General features: G+C 36.0%; 2 protein-coding genes across 2 annotated transcripts; both read right to left on the reverse strand.

Moving 5' to 3' along the window:
- Positions 1–2,293: 2,293 nt before the first annotated feature.
- On the reverse strand, positions 2,294–6,383 carry LOC121265183. Its single transcript, XM_041168694.1, has 6 exons — positions 6,012–6,383; positions 5,292–5,384; positions 4,806–5,039; positions 4,339–4,441; positions 3,133–3,362; positions 2,294–2,748 (listed from the first exon to the last, which is right to left on the reverse strand). Exons 1-6 carry the CDS (start codon positions 6,341–6,343, stop codon positions 2,526–2,528), a joined length of 1,215 nt encoding a protein of 404 aa, XP_041024628.1. The 5' UTR covers positions 6,344–6,383; the 3' UTR covers positions 2,294–2,525.
- A 1,738-nt stretch (positions 6,384–8,121) lies between these two features.
- Positions 8,122–16,443, reverse strand: LOC121265184 (CDPK-related kinase 7). The gene is made up of 11 exons (XM_041168695.1): positions 15,205–16,443; positions 14,047–14,177; positions 13,402–13,443; positions 13,166–13,274; positions 12,191–12,269; positions 11,815–12,111; positions 10,914–11,026; positions 9,287–9,394; positions 9,146–9,208; positions 8,863–9,030; positions 8,122–8,707 (listed from the first exon to the last, which is right to left on the reverse strand). Exons 1-11 carry the CDS (start codon positions 15,685–15,687, stop codon positions 8,570–8,572), a joined length of 1,731 nt encoding a protein of 576 aa, XP_041024629.1. The 5' UTR covers positions 15,688–16,443; the 3' UTR covers positions 8,122–8,569.
- Positions 16,444–16,831: the final 388 nt, after the last annotated feature.

Here is a 16,831-nt window from a genome sequence, read left to right on the forward strand (position 1 = left end):
TACAAAACTACAACCAAAAGTTGCAATAGATTGTTTTATGTTGTACTTTGCTGATCCGGTTTGGTTGAAGGAAACTTGCACTTCCTCTTTTTCATGATCTTTGGTTAGGAGAAGTGGAAACATAAAAAAATAACAACCATTAGATTGTACGATACGCTGACAAACAATCGTCAGTGATTGTGTGGGTGCATAGAGATCACCGATCACACGCCATATTGGAGAGAGGAGTAATGCGCCACTTTAGATTTTGTGTGCAAGACTCACACGCCACTCATTTAGACGATATTCTTCCAAAAGTTAAAGGATCAAAAGTTAAGGAGTCTTGTGGCACGGTGCATGATGATCGTAGGTGGCCGAAAAATAGTAGATCGACCCATCCATTGGACAACTTCGAAAAGGACCAAATAGTAGGAGGGAAAGAGGAGTTGAAGCTTGACCCTTGGAGATAGGAGGATCTTTAAGAGATGAGAGAGAGAGAGATTTTTATGTTTTTTTTTTTTTTTTGCCCGTTTGCTATTTTATATTCTCTCTCTTCCTTCTTGGTTGGGCAAATGTATTAACTTTATTTCGTTAAACCTCGTAGAGTTTTGCCATATTATAAATACTAAGATGGTAAACATTTTGAATCTAAAAGTGGTAAATATTAATATGAGAAAAATCACATTATTATATTAAAAATGATGGCCGGAATTTTAAAGAAATCCAATTGATAAAATATATTATCATAGATATTAGATAGTATGTAACTTTTATAGAATCATTGTCCTAAATTAAAGTTATAAGATAGGAAACAATGATTATAAATGACTCAACATTTATATTTTTTGCAATTTAGGCATTTATATTTATAAAATTAAATATTATTATTTAAGTAATATAGATAGTATGTTATACACGTCGATTTTATAATATAATAACTATTTATTCTAAAGAATAGAATGATGGAAAGTGTTATGTTTTTAATTTTTTTATCCAGGTGATGTCATAATTCCCAATAGAAAATGACAGATGTATAATTATTTTTATAACATTTTATACAATTATATTTTAAATTAGAGATATTTTTATAAAATAATAATATCACTTTATATAAATATTTTGGTTTTAAAATACGATTGTATAAAAAATTATACGTATATCATTACTCTTTTCCAAGTATACGTAGGATAGGGAGAGAGAGTGATGATGGGAGTGTCCAATTTTGTGAACAGTTATCATGTGCGGCACAAAAGCTACAAAATATTGCTGTCGTTTTGACAGCAGTACAATGCCGTGTCCCTTTCTAAGCGCTGTTTTAGGAGACAAATTTGATGGGTCCGATGACAATGTTGGTTGGGACTACTTTTGCTTTGGGAACGCGATAGAGCGTGCAAAATCCTGCATTTTATTCCAAGAAGATAGCCTCTACTTGGACTTGGGAGGTGTCGTGAGGCCGATGGATTAACTAATGATCAAAAGACTTGCTATTATCTTATTATTAGTCGTTATTCACCATCTCATACCTCACATCTTATGAAAAATATCTTATACTTGATGAAAAATATAATCATATTCTATAAAAAAATAAAAATAAATTTTCACATCATATATAGAGTGTGTGATGTAAACAGTTATTGATTTGTAACAAAACTCTTACGACAATAACATAAACTATATAATGTTGTACGGGAGACATACATAAATAGTTGCAAGACTGTCTCTTTTACTATATATCTCAAACAAAAAGTTAACTTCCGAAGACCCCAAAGGGATGAGATCTACTCTCTCTCTCTCTCTCTCTCTCTCTCATCCACGAGAGAATAAATAAAACCGTGCGGGAAACATGGCAAGGAATTTTGTCTTAGGAATGCAGGCAAGGAATCTGTGATTCTGTAACCCCTACAAACGTGGGATTTTATAAACCCGGATGCCCGTGAAACCATTGCCAATTATCCAAGCAAAATAAAAAGCTTTATGCTCATGACTCCTTTTATAATCTTTAAAAATACCGTGACTGATTTGCATTTTGCCCTAAATGTTTTTGTTTTTATTTTTAACTCGAGGTCCTGAAATTAGTCCAAGTTCCATAGGTTAATTTGGGCCAGCGGCCAACATCTTAATGGGCCATGACCAATGAGTCAATGACAAGGTATGAACTGGGCTTCTAGATACGGGGCCTTTCCGCACATTATCACCATTGACCAAGTCAATTTTCGAGCAAAACGTCTGAGAGTGCTGAGATTAACATTTTGCTGTATCAAGACTTGGAAAGGCACATATCTGCAGAAGGGAAACAAAAAATAAGCATGCCGAGTGGGCTTGTGAAGATATAAATACCTTTCAAGAACACATACAAGCCTGTGTACAACTAGGATCGCAATTTACAACATCAATCTAAGCGATCAGCCTCTCATTTCATCCCATTATCTTGATTTTTCTATGTGAAACTGTCTGATATGCAACTTAAATATCTGCCTATATAAGGGTATGAGTGGGAAGAAGAAGATGAGTTATGGATGAAACAGATAACACTTGTGGAAGCCGCGTCAGCTTCCCTCTTCATCCATGGTATAGACAGGTATTTGCCACATCTTGTTGTTCTTCTTAGGATCGTCTGTAAGGTAGAGATCTGTTTCATCTAGCTTGAATGTTTTAATGAATGTTTTTGCACCCATCATGATAAGCCTCTCAATCATGAACAACTGGTAGTTGTTCTCAATCAAGGGATCCAGGATCTGACTATAGTTTGATGAGTATGCCAACTTGTACCTGCAAATACGGATCACCACAAATCAAGGTCAGCAGGTCTTCACATGACAAATTACTCCCCAAAGACACCTGATCGTGAGCCAAAAAGTACCACAAAATGCAATTTCTGACTAACAGTGAACAGTGAGAGCATGCCAACACCCCCTAGAATGTTTCATCCTATAAAAGGAAAACCCTTATCAAGTTAGCCAACAGTGTCATCTAGTTTCACTGCATCATTATGCTAGATCCTTCCAGTTCCAGATGGACTGCCATGTAGTTCTCACATACTAACACAGAAATGGTTGGATTAATGTTTTTGACAAAACAAACACTCTGCAGTTAAAACTCGTTGAGACCTTAATTTGCTTGAGAGGAGTAGAGCCAGGGGGGAAGGGAGGTTACCTGACAGAGAGAGGTGAAAAAAATCCAGGTGTCCTCTCATTTGAAGCAATGAAAATAGTTCGTCCAGGTGGAACCCACTTTTTAATCCTTCGGAGGATAAATTCAGGACGTGTATCCCTATCCAGATGGGGATGCAGCGTCCTCTCAACCCCAAATCCGTCCTTCCTCGTCTTCATCTTATCCCCACGACGAACATGGATGGCATCATAATCACCAAGGACTGCCTTAACCTGTGGTCATGAGTTTGTTTAGAGATTGATCAAAATTTTCTCACTGAAAATTTTTGACGCAGTTTATAGCCCACATTTAGAGAACAATAATTCAAAAAATGTACCCATGGAAATGTCGTAACTACCAATCGGCTGCGAGAGGAATCTTAAATTCCCAGCACATTCTTATCTAGCTCCAGCATTGCTGGGTTTATGACATTTTTCCATGATGAGTATCAAGAATTGCGAATCAGGTAATATGCAGTAAAAAGGCATGGATAGACACATATTGAGCAATACCACAGGGAAAAAATTCATCATTTCCGTTCCAAGTTCCAACACTTCATATTGAAGATAGAGATCAACATTATCAAATAGCCTGAATTAAGTTCAGAAGCATGTACTGGATGGAGAGATATAGGCTACATTTGGGTAGTGAGGTGATCTTAGATAATCTGTGAATAATAGTGAAAAAGTGGTAGGTAATAATAAAATATCGAATAGTAGTGAAAAGTAATGATAAAATATTGAATACACTACCCAAACACAGCCAGTCTAGAATCTTCAGAAATGTCCACAATCACTTTAGAACAGTGTTAAGACTTCCACAATCGAAAGTTTGAGTGCCAATTAAGGGATAGAGACAGGGTTCAAATTGGGTTAAATCTCATCCAGTTATAAACTGCATAATTATTCTACTTCTTCTTTTCTTTTCTTTTTAATGAAGAACAATTCATTCTATCCAAAACCAATGAACAATGAAACCATAGAGAACAGAGATATTCATGTTCTGTGGTACCCACGGCCCACAGGTTGAAATATAAAAGCAAGAAAGAAAATCAACATCTTGAAAACTATACCAAGTGTTTCAACATTTTTAAAATGTTTCGGAAATATAGATATTCGTAATGCCGAAAAAACCATTTTCCTAAATAGCAAACAGAAGAAAAAGAAGTGCACAAAATGAAACCGTAACAGGATGTCAGATAATTCAGACCTTATCAGCTGCATCTCTTAATTTCTTTGCCGCCATCGATGGGAGAAAAGAATATGGCAACATTATAGCACTTCGGTTATTTCGGTCCTTGCACTCCATAAACCTGAAGAGCAGTCATTATCAGAAACTCATATCCTTGATATAATTCCTAACTGACCCACATTGAGTTGCAAGGAATTGAGAGAATATATGAAATCCAATTAAACAAGACGGATTTTTCAGAACTCTCACCAGTAACGATATTGGATTGCATAAAGGAAATCAAACCCTATCTCTTATTATTCAATGGTTATTCCAATCAACTTTTCTTCAAGTAAATAATGGGGTCAAGAGGTTCAAAGAAGTCTGAATCAAGTTCAAGTACTTGCACTGAAACTTGAAAAGAAAAGGAAAAGAAATCCCAGCAAAGGAAGAAAGAGTAAGATATACAAAAACAAAAAAGAAAGGGGGAGAAGAAACCAACTTACCATGAAAGGGGGCTTGCAGTTCGGTTTATGAGCAAGAGATTTGAGTACAGATTGTTCTCTTTAAGAGCAATACGTGTGACTCCTTCCACATGGGCAATTTCCCTTGCTCCCAGCTTCATACTTGTAGAGAGGACCTGATACCATAGTTCTGAATTGTCTAAAATCACTGGTACAGTATTAGATATGAGATCCATATCATACAAAGAGTCCATGGCACATGAGCTTGCAGCCCACCTACCAAATTAAAGGATATGAGTTCAGATTGTAAAACACTTTACTTTCGTGATTGAAAATTAACATATACATTAATAGGAAATAAATTCAAACTGCAAGTGTAAAACCTAAAGTAGAAGTTATCTTTCTGGCACATTCAAAATTCAGAGCAGACAAAGGAAATAATAACTTTGAAAAGAAAGCAAGAATTAACATTTCAACAACTCATCTTCTTCTGGGACAAACCAACAAGGAAAGCCTCAATGAACTCACCTTTCCTCTAAACTTGCATTATCAGAATGATGCAGAATTCCTTTCTTATTATGTAATGGATTGATACACATCCTAGAAGGCATGACAAGAGTTCTGCACGAAGAGAGAGTAGTGAAAGACTAGGCAACGTCGAATAGAGTTACTATATCGGTACAAAATAAATGTTATGTGAGTCCGAATTCCAGAGGAAATGAATCAGTTCAAGGAGTATTACATAGCATAGGAACGCAAAATTCGTAGCAAACAAAACAGAATAAGAACTACCGTAATGTATGATGCTCTTTATAGAATAATTCAACTACCAAACTCCAAGCAAGAAAATCTTACTGAAATAAAATGGACCCCAAATTTTGGAAAACCAAGAAAGACCAAGTCTTCAAGTACATGAAATTCAATATGGATGGTAAAATCGATTCATTTGCATGCGATAAACAAACAGAGTCGAGTCATTTTAAATCCTACTCAAAACACCTTGAACCGAACCAAATTACAAAGGATAACTAGTTTTGATAATCTCTTTGGATTCTGAAAAACGTGTTTTTGTAAACTCCATTGAACATCCTAACTGACGAAAATTCTGTTTTCCCTCATACCAACTGTGCTTGTAAGCGCATATTTTTCCTACACTTACTCAGCAACCAAAGAGACCATAAGCTCCAACCCAAGCAACAAAACACAAAACAGAGGCAAACCAAAGAACCCAAAGACTCGTATATATACCTCTGGAGAAACATGGCTTCCTCAAGGGCACACCTGAGGCTGGACTCCTGGTGACCCAGACCCTCACAAGAGTCGCAATGTTTTCCAGGGCAGTCGATTCTGTTACCCCAGTACAAGTACTTCTCGTGGCCCGTGCGGATTCTTTTTTGCGGGTCCCAGTTCTCGGGTTTGAGAACGATTTCCCGGGTTCCAGAGGAAGACAGAGAGTACCCATTTGTGGAAATGAGGGAAGAAAGGAGGAACAAGAGTGCAATGGCTGCAATGGCGAGGATGAGAAACAGTATTCTGGATCTCGGTTTTGGTTTGGGCTTCGGGACTCTGTGGAATGCCATGGGAGTTGCAGAGGGAGAAGGAAGTGTGAAGTGGGGAGTAAAATGAACTGAGAAGCTTTTAGTTCAGTGCTCTCACCATTCAGATCTTGCCAGATCAGCATATGGGTCAACCTTACGTGGCCGACATTCTTCGTTTTTTTTCGCCTTTTCAAAGACTCATGTCGCTGATATTCTAATTATATATTAAATTTAAAAAAAAATCAGATTAACAAAAGAATAATCATCTTAATTAAAAGTTAAATTCATTAAATATTTAGTCATTAAATAAAAAAATCACAATAGATTAGCCAGAATTTAGCTACAGTTATATTCAAAATAATTTTCAAAGTTTGAATATTCCTGTTCATAAACTAAATTTTTATTTTATGAATTATTTATCTCTTCAACAAACTAATATTTCTAGTTTTTAAAAATGTTTGTTGAATGGATGTCTTGTTCAAGTGCGCGGATTCATAGATACTCTATCTAAATTTGATAAAAAAATATAGTTGGATGGGAATTATAAAAATTAGTAAAATATGATAAAATAAAATAAATTAATAATTAAAAGAAATAAATATTTTTTAATTATTAATTACTTATTATTATATAATAAATAAATAGATAATCTAATGTGAAAATTTAATATAAATAGCTAAAGTTAAATTTATTTTATATTATTTTATTATTATATAAAAAAATAACTATTACAATATAAAAATTTATATGAATAGAATAGTTAAAAATTAAATTTATCTTATATTTATAAAAAAAAATATTTTAACTTTAACTAATCTATTAAGAATGCTATTAATCTTCTAAACCACGTGGAACCACTCATGTTGAAACACGATGACGCTCTTGTGCAGTGAGGTCTGAGGATATGTGTCTAAATTCAGAGTCAAATCCAACCAGTAGCTTTTGGATAAGATGCTATGTCTAAAAACCTACCATAATCTTCTTCTCTTCATTCAATTTTACTCAATTCTTTTTATTTATTGGTCACTAAAAATTGAAGTTTTAACTAAAATCAAAATTATTAGAGAGGTAGCCCACATTAAATTATTCATTCAAAAGTTATAATAATAATATAATGTTAGATATTTTAATAATAATTTTCTTACCTTTTTTTATATTTACACTTCATATATTAATTAATAATTTAATTTTTATTTAAAATTATTATTTTCTAACTATTTTTATAACCTAATTATCTAATAGTAGCCATTGAGAATATTTTTTAAATAAAATATTATTTTAGAGATAAATAGTTACTGACCAAATTTGGAGAGATGGATAAATTTATTGTAGCTCAAAAGTAAAGTCTAGAAGTTTTGACTACTTCAATACAGATCACTTTTGAGCTACTTAACCAAAATTTGGCTAGATATTGACCTTGGCTATTGCTAATAAGCCGGTACATACTACTAGCATGATGTAAGATGGTATTTAATTTACAAAAATAAAAAGTTAAATTAATTTTTTTTTACAAAGAAATCTCACCATGTCAATACTGTGAAGTGCAAACTAAAAATCTTCAAGACAAGATTTTATTGCAAAATGAGGGTGTATTCAAGGCAAGTCCAAGTATACAGAACATGTATATATGCAAAATGATTATTGTAGTAGAACCATTTTAGGTTCATTTTCTTTGAGGCACTTCAATTGCTGTGAAGAAAGCACTTGAAGTGCTTCAATCCAAATACGAATATCACAAAAATATTCTTCCTTTCCAGTCGGTACATAATTGATATCAATATAACTGGCCAACCTGCTGTAACCATAAAAAATGGCAATGATTTGTCTAAAAGCTGCAAGTAAAAATTTATTAGGAAACTAGTGCAGCTGGTACACGGCAGATAAACACTGAAGGCAAGGGAGGGAAAAAAAAAAACTTCAGTCTTAATCAGTCTGCTAATCCTACTTACATTCTTGAATCTTACCCTCATCTGTACAACTTCTCTAGATTTCAACAGCACCAATCATATTTAGAAATACGAAAAAAGAGCCTTATATGAGTTGGAAAAAAATGATATGAGAACATGCATTGCTGCCTATGGTTTCACCAGCACCAAATGCAACAGCTGCTATATAAGCTTCATCGTTTGCAGCATTCTCCCAACTCGACCAAGACGACACTGGCTCGTATAGGACAGCTCATGAATTGTAGATAGTTTCTTCCCGACATTTCAGGTCAACAAGAGTGAGATGGATGAGAAAAGTTCCTTGTGCAGTCTGGTTTCGAATTCAAGCCTTCTGAAATGAGCGGGAAGAAGCCCCGTGGAGAAGTCTGACAAACCCCAAGAAACTAAGCTTCCCATCTGAGTGTCTTATCCAGTCCTGGAGAACCACGTGAACTGGTACTGATGGGCTAAGTCCAAGTTCCTGGGAAAGAAGTTAAAAGTTAGTACTGCAATCCATTGGAAGGGAAATATGTTTCTTACTTTTTATAAGTTAGCTGAGAAATTGAAAAAAGTCCAAATGGAAATGGGGGTAGAGTTATCGTTGAAATGAGAGAGAGAGAGAGAAAGAGAGAGTACAGAGGCAAGTTCCTCTATCATAATTGGTCTATTCCCGTCCTTCTCAAACAGTTCATATGCACGCCTTGCATGTTGTTCCCAGCACTCCATTCCTTCCAGCTGATGCACACTTATGGCAGCTGCACAAAATTCTTCGAAGTCCAATTTTCTGTACTGAATAGAACTGACCTGCAACAGAAACAAGTACAATCAGCTTCCACTCTTACAATTATGTTCTTTTATGCTGATTTCTTTAATAAGAACTCAGCTATAACATACAGAATTATGAATCTGGCCGCATTACCATGTTGGCGAAATCTAGGGCTCGTGAATCCTTCATTGCATCGGTGGAGTTCTTTATGACACCCTGCTAAGTCCACCCATATCATAATGCATCCAGTGCATCTTAAAAAAACGAAAATATAAGATCAGAAAAGGTGCTGACCATCTTAAAGTTCTGAATAGAGATAAATCCACTTTTGTTTGGCCCTAACAGCGTAAATTGTTCCCGCAAATGAGCTAGCTGAGCTCCAGTTAATGTCTTTGCAAGGGCCTGTCACAAAGGCAAAACTTCACAGATTTACTGCCCTCAAAGTATCTGATATTCAAATCAAGGATGTTATACAAATATTAAGACAACTTAGCAGGTGGTACTATCTCTACTCGTTGCTCCAGGGGTAAGTAGGTAACTAATTACAAACTCCATATGAAGTCTACTCAATTCTCTGTGCAAGAAATTCTTTTTTTTTTTTCATTATCTTTCGGGCTGTATTTATTTTATTTTTCCTGAAAGAAGGGCAGGGTGCAGCCTATCTTGTGCAAAAAAAGTAACGTGTATGGATGGTAGAGTTGTATTTTAGGTGGTCCTGTCCAACATTGTATGCACAACATTGTAATAAATTTGTTAGGCCTATTCATTTGTAATGTGTTTGGATAACAAAGCAGTATTTTAGGTGGTCCTTGTTGGGTTTTGAGGAGCCAGGCTCAGTCCGCTCAAGCGTAGCTCGACATATGGCTCGAGCAGAGTCCAGGCAGAGAGTTCACTCGTTACTCGCTCGACAGATGGCTCGAGCGGAGTCCAAGCAGAGAGTTCGCTCGTTAGCCGCTCGACAGATGGCTTGAGCAAAAGGCCAGAGAGAGAATTCGCTCGATGCGCGCTCGACACGCTACTCGAGCGAATATCGCAGAATATTGGAAATTAGGATTTCCACCGTGTAACCCTATTAATATGGATTTTTTAATACAGTGGCCGTACGATGTGCACAGTAATGCACCCCAAACACTGTACCTTGTGATTTCTCAAGTTAATAAAATCTTCTGCAGCTCCATGGACATAGACACATTACCGAACCACGTAAAATTTGTGTCGTGAGATTGATTGCTAGATTATTTCTCGTTTATACTTTCTTCATTGTCATCGTTTTTCACAACAGTCCTGTTTAACATTGTAATAAATTTGTAAGGCCTATCCATTAATAATATTTGCTTTTCTATTTTGAACAATCTTAGAAGCTCCAAGCTTATAAATAAACAGGCTGGCAGGCTCATTCTAGGTCAGTCCTGAATCCTGATAAACTATTAAATGAAGTTTGGGATTCTTGAGCTGATTTGAGAGTTGCTGGTTGAGTAGTTTTGGAAGTAGACCAAAATCTGAGATGCTGTCAAACCTAAGTGTAATCAGGTTGGCAAAACAGGGTTTCCAAGATGGACTAACCCCAACCTAACCATATAGTTAACGAGGTAGGTTTAAATTAGAAGCACGAAACCTTCTTTAATTTCAATAGTTTTAGCATAGCTTATAGTATAGTCTCGTACATTCGTTTTAATCAGCCAAAACATGCCAATACTTTAAGTCTTCTTTATTGTACCTATTCCAAATAGGTCGGCTTCACTTGTAAGCTTTTGACCAAACAGAAATAACTGTAAAGCACGCTAATCACACTCTAAAAATTGAAACCACTACATTGCTAGATTTCAAAGAATTGTCCACGGGCAAATTTAACATATACAATGCAGAAAAATAGGATAAAGGAGAAAAGGGGGAAAAACATAAACTATATACCATAACATACCGCCAAAGCTGATTTGCGCAGAGAAGATGAGCATACATAAGCTTTAACAAGCTTGTACACTATCATATCCAATGGTATCTTTACATTGGGGTGATTGACCAGCCATGGATGACCTAGACAAAAATTTGTGATGATCAATAGAACATTTAAACAACACCATGGAATAAGAGTATCTTCACCTAAACACTAGAAACGGATGAATGTGAAAGAAGTAAGCGCAAGATAACTGCTTCCCACGTCTCTTATTACCATTTTTCACTAGGGAGAAACTTGAAAGGGAAAACATGAAGGCGGCTTTCCAATATGGTTTTATTTTTCATATATCGGCGATAGAACCCAGTACTCATAAACAAATGCATCTCATATTCATTCTTTCTTTCCCCAAACAAGACTTGTACAAACATAATAATCTCAAATAACAACCATTAGACTGTACTTTTTTCATTATGTTAGAATAAAACCCAGCAGAAATTCACTGTGACGATTGGTAACTTCATGATGGACAGAAAGCATTAGACTGGAGCTTATCAAAGTTCCATACTAGAACCTAATTAGAAGAAATGAAGAGCATAAGATTCAAGAAAAAACCATTAAAAGAAAATTATGTATAAAAACATTCGGTTTCCGTCCCTATCATAATAAGGCAGCCTGTAGATTATTGGTATTCACCACTGGAGTTACAAGCAGCCACTCCTCTTAACATAGGCAACCCTAGAAATCTCTATATTTTATGAGAGGATGGAAGTGGCTCCACCATTCTAACATGTGTGTTTTTACCCTTACATCCCTCCCATTTAGCTTGTTTACACAGAGGAATGTATGTGCTTAATTCCAACGCTATATAATTCCTTGATAGATAAACAAATCATGATAACAGATTAGATAGCTTTTAGTGACTTACTTAGAGCCTGAGCAGCCGTTAATCTCTTACGATAATCCTTGTTCAACAACCTCTTCACAAAGTCTATTGCATCATAGGACAAAGAAGGCCAAGGGGCTTCATCAAAGCTTGGATCTGCCTTGAGGACAGCTCGGAAAATCCCGGATTCCGTCCGGGCCCAAAAGGGACGACTTCCACACAAAAGAATATAAGCAATTACACCAATACTCCACATGTCAGCTTCTGTTCCATATGATCTATGTAGAACTTCAGGAGCCACATAATAAGCACTTCCTACGATATCGTTCAACCTCTCATCTGCAGAAACTTCTAATTATTGGACCACAACTCGCCTTTTAAAAGTAATCAGAGATAAATCTCAGGTAGTAGTCCTGACCTGGCTTTACATAGTCGGAGAGTCCAAAATCAATGGCTTTGAGTGAAGAATTTTCGTCCTTGGTAACATAAAGAAAATTCTGAAGTAGAAAGAAACACATTCAGAAAAGAGGATGCAGAATAATGGGAGAATAAGTATATTATCTGGAAAAATACTCCTCTAATGCATCGTTATATCAGTAATAAATAGTTTACACACCCGTGCAAATTAGTTGGTCATGCCATTGATACCGAAAAAAGGGACATGCCAGAAATTTTGAAGGGAAATCATTAAAAGCTACTTCTTCTGCCAATTTAAAAGTTCTTAAATCATTACTATGCCAAATACCACTGCTGGTAGTTCCCTAACTTTCACATCATTACTTAGTTTATTCACGAATCCCGAAGTACATGTAGTGCCATATGTTTCCCATTTCCCAAATCTTTCACATTGTCTCGAAGAAACATTATTCTATTCCACACCATTCAGATCTAAGAAATTTTGAAGGAAACTAAAACAAAAGCGCAGAAAAGCTTAAGCAAGAACCATTCTCTAAGTCATTTCACAACTTCATACTATTTCCTTTGGAAGATTCTAAACCAGCCTTCTTGAAAGGGCAAAACCTCCTCCCAGCAACAAATATAGACATTGGCCAAAAGATTAACCAGATATTTTTCCCAATTGACGAAACACTATAATAGGCACACATCCAGTTCTTACTTTGAAATGATAAATGAAAGCCACCATAAAAAATAAATGAAACGTCCAAAAGCTATAATGCAATTCAAGAAATTGTTCAGTGTTATATCACCCAGTGTCACTACATATGAAAGAAAGAAGTTAAAGCATATGTTGTGGAGAACACTCCCAAAAGGAGAACTTTCTCTCTCTCTCTTCATTTCACTGTCCAAATAACTCCCAGAGTAAATTTATCAGGAAGTTTTAGCGACTGAATTACCATAAGAATACTCCTCAATAAACTCTTTGATAAATTACCTCTGGCTTGAGGTCTCGGTGGACCACACCTTGGAGGTGACAGTAGGCAACTACACTTAAAATCTGAACCATAACTGCTTTTGCATCTTCTTCTGAGTATTTTCCACCCCTAGTGAACACAAATGGAAAATTAGCTGGTCAAATTTTCAAAAACCAGGCAGAGATGGCATGCCTTTTCCTTCTTCATGTATAAATGAAAAAATAATAATAATAAAAAGTTTGTTGAATATGGGTACCTTGAAAGTATTCTATCTAATAGCTCACCTCCTGTGCACAATCTGCAAAACATAACACATAAAAGAAGATGATAACCTTCAAAATTTTCAAAGCTCAATTGTAGCTTTCATCAAGACCAATTTAAAAATTAAAAATAATTATTGAATTCAAACCATTACTTGGGAGTAAATGATATCCAGCAAATGTACAGCGGGAAAAGTGAAAGGATGAAAAGCTAATAAGCATGCATACTGATAAAAAAAAAACATGCATTGCCAGAAATCTTGATTTATCTGGTTAAACCTCTAAACATGCATCATCACTATTTTCATAGAAATCATCTGTAAGCCGATTGTATTGATGACTCAGCCATGCTAAATAAGTTTATCACCACATGCAACATACTAAAATTGGCATCATATCCCAATAGTTTGGTGGATAACCAGAAGGCACACTAGGAAGTACGAATTATTTACTGGCATTTACATCTATGCACAGTTGTCACAAGTAACAATTTGGCATCAACTTTGGATAGAGAAAAATAAAATAAATTCTTTCAAGCACTAGTATGGAAATTATATGGAACTATCAATCATTTCATTTCCTCAGGCCATGAAAGGCATTGTAACAAAATTATAAGAAAATTTGAAGCAACCTAAACTTACTCCATAACTACATAAACATTGTCTTCATCTTCATAGGCATCATAGAACTGCACTAGGTTCTCATGTCCTGTTAGTGCCCGTAGTATCTTCACTTCTCTTCGCACATCCTCTATAGCAATTGCTGTGGTCATCTGCCAAAACATCAGCATTCTCATGAGATGTAACAGTCATTCATTTGTTTCCCCAGTCCATAGCCAAGAGGACCAATAAAAGTGATCTTACCAATCATAGAGAAAATTTCATATCGCTTTTGTGTGGAAATATAAGCTAAAATATCACAATGATTCTGTATAACAGGTCTTAAGAATATAATTCAAATAATTAAATCTACATCTTCCCATCAGCTTAAACTTTTGGGACAATTGGTGATTTCACATGATATCAGAGCAGAGGTCCTATGTCCGAACCTTGACTCTATACTCTATCCCATTTAATTATATATTTCACGCATTGGGCCCACTCATTGAGAGGGAGTCTGGCCCACACGTGAGGGGGAATGTTAAGAATATAATACAAATAATCAAATCTACCTCTTCCCTTTTGGGACAAGTGGTGATTTCAAAACAGTAAAAGACAACTTTTCATTATGCTTATTCGAAACAAACAATATATCCAATGGAGTTCCAATGGTGTTCAACAATCATAGATCATTGAACTCCATATTTGTCTCAATAGCGGATTACTTTCAAATGAAGAATACATAAAAATGCACACCTAAATGGTCTTGTCACTATGAAAAAGAGAAAAATATATTATGAACGCAACCAGTACCATGTACGCAACATACAGCTCGGGAGTAAACAATAACCCCTTAAAGATAACATATAAATAGCGGTTGATATTGCATTCTATACTCTCCCAGCAATCCTGAGATTTGCTTCCAATCAGTAACAAGGTTCCCCTGTAATTTCACCAGAACAACAAAAACAACCTAAAGAAGCCATTTTGAATGAGTAAGAACTAAAAAGGTCCCAAGTTCCCAATGGGATATTAATTTCAAACAATCTACAACAAACTTCTTCCACAGATAAAGATAAGCAACAGTGCAACACAAAAGCAAGAGGAGTTCTATAATGACATTCATAAAACATAACTATTTAAACAATTAACAGAGTCACAAAGAAAAGTCAAACAAGAACAAAGATATAGAAACCAAACCTTTGATTTCGGGATAACCTTGACAGCCACATCCTGCCCCTTCAAGCTCCCTTTCTTAGCCTTGGCCGAGCAAGTATAACCGAAATGCCCGCGCCCCACCTCTTCTCCAAGCTCATAATGAGCTACAAACTGTTTCGAGAATCCGAAATTCTTATCCAACGCAATCTCACACTCACTTCCTTCCGGGATTGAGGCCTCATTCGGCTTAACTGAGCCGTGCCTTCGGGCTAGCAATGCCCGAATGTGCTTTGCTGGAGAAGGAGGAGGAAATGGACGCTTGAAAATACGCAAAGGAGTCGAACTAACACTCGAAATGGCGGGGGAGTTCCTGAAGAGACTTGGCAGGGGACTTGGGATGTAGAATGGGAAATTTGAGGGCTTGCCAGTCTGGGAATGAGGTACCGGCTCGTTCTCGCCGGGAATTATCGGTTTATCGGGTTTGGTTTCTGGGTGGTCAATGTGTTTTCCATGACAGAGTCCCATGGTATCCGAAACCCAATAAAATAAAGAGCGAGAATTGCCAAGCAATCAACAAAACTTCAACGTTTGCGACCACGAAATGAACAGAAGAAAGTAATGAAATTTAGACCGATAGAAGTGAAGGTATGGGAAACATTCAGGAATTTGAAGCTCAAACTTATATTTAAACTACTGGATATGATCATAAGACCTAGAAAGGATCAGCACCTGAATTTCCAGAAAATCAAATTCCAAAGGACAAAAGGTAATTTCAGGAAGGAAAATTAATAAGAAAAGCAAATTAACTTTTTTTTCTTCTTAAATAAACAGTTCAATGCCAGAGAGGAAAGCCAATAAAGACTCGCCTCAACAAGAAGCAAGTTCTAGCTAAAACAGAGGAAATGATGGCAGAAAACCAACCAAAGAAAACCCAGTAAAACTTCTCCAAGAGTAAGGAAAGAATGAGAGAGAGAGAGTTGGAAAAGGAAGGGGAAAAAAGTGAACAGAAGATGCTTGGCAGAGGCTGCAAGGAAAGAGGAAAAGAAAGAAACCCCAAGCCTCCTTTTTCTCACTTTATGTAAGCTTTTCTTTCTTGCTACTGGTTCTGTTTGTGCGGAAAATATCAAACTTTATTAGAGACTGAAGAGTCCGTTCTTCTCTAATAATAATGGAACTATGGAAGTGGGGTTTGGTTTGGATCCTTCCAGCCTGTCGTTAGTGATCCCAAACAATTAAGAGCAAAGGATAGATGCATTTGCATTTCCATTATTTGTGAACATTGTAAGAAGTTAAACAAATTGAGCTACCATTGTCTGTGTGTGTGTTTATTTGAGCTTTGACCAGCTTTCGTTGGGCTTTGAAAGGCTCCGTCTTTATTATTATTTTCTTTTTCTTTTTCGGTTTCCTACATGGGGAGTCTTTTCTAGGAAAACCCAATCATCTCTTACCTCTTTAACTTCGATAATAATTGAACAGTAATAATAGACTGTAATTGGAGGTACCCATCTTGAACCAGAGCTTTTCAAGCCTACACAATTTGCAAGGTACTTAAAAAGTAGCATATCTGTTCTCTGCCAGACTTAAAAAGCTTGAAATTGGGTTTAAATAATCAATTTAGTATCTTACCTAAATCCAAATTTTAGTTTTCTTTTGCGAAATAAGACAGCAT

Source organism: Juglans microcarpa x Juglans regia, chromosome 5D (assembly GCF_004785595.1).
Source record: "Juglans microcarpa x Juglans regia isolate MS1-56 chromosome 5D, Jm3101_v1.0, whole genome shotgun sequence".
Lineage (NCBI taxonomy): Eukaryota > Viridiplantae > Streptophyta > Magnoliopsida > Fagales > Juglandaceae > Juglans > Juglans microcarpa x Juglans regia.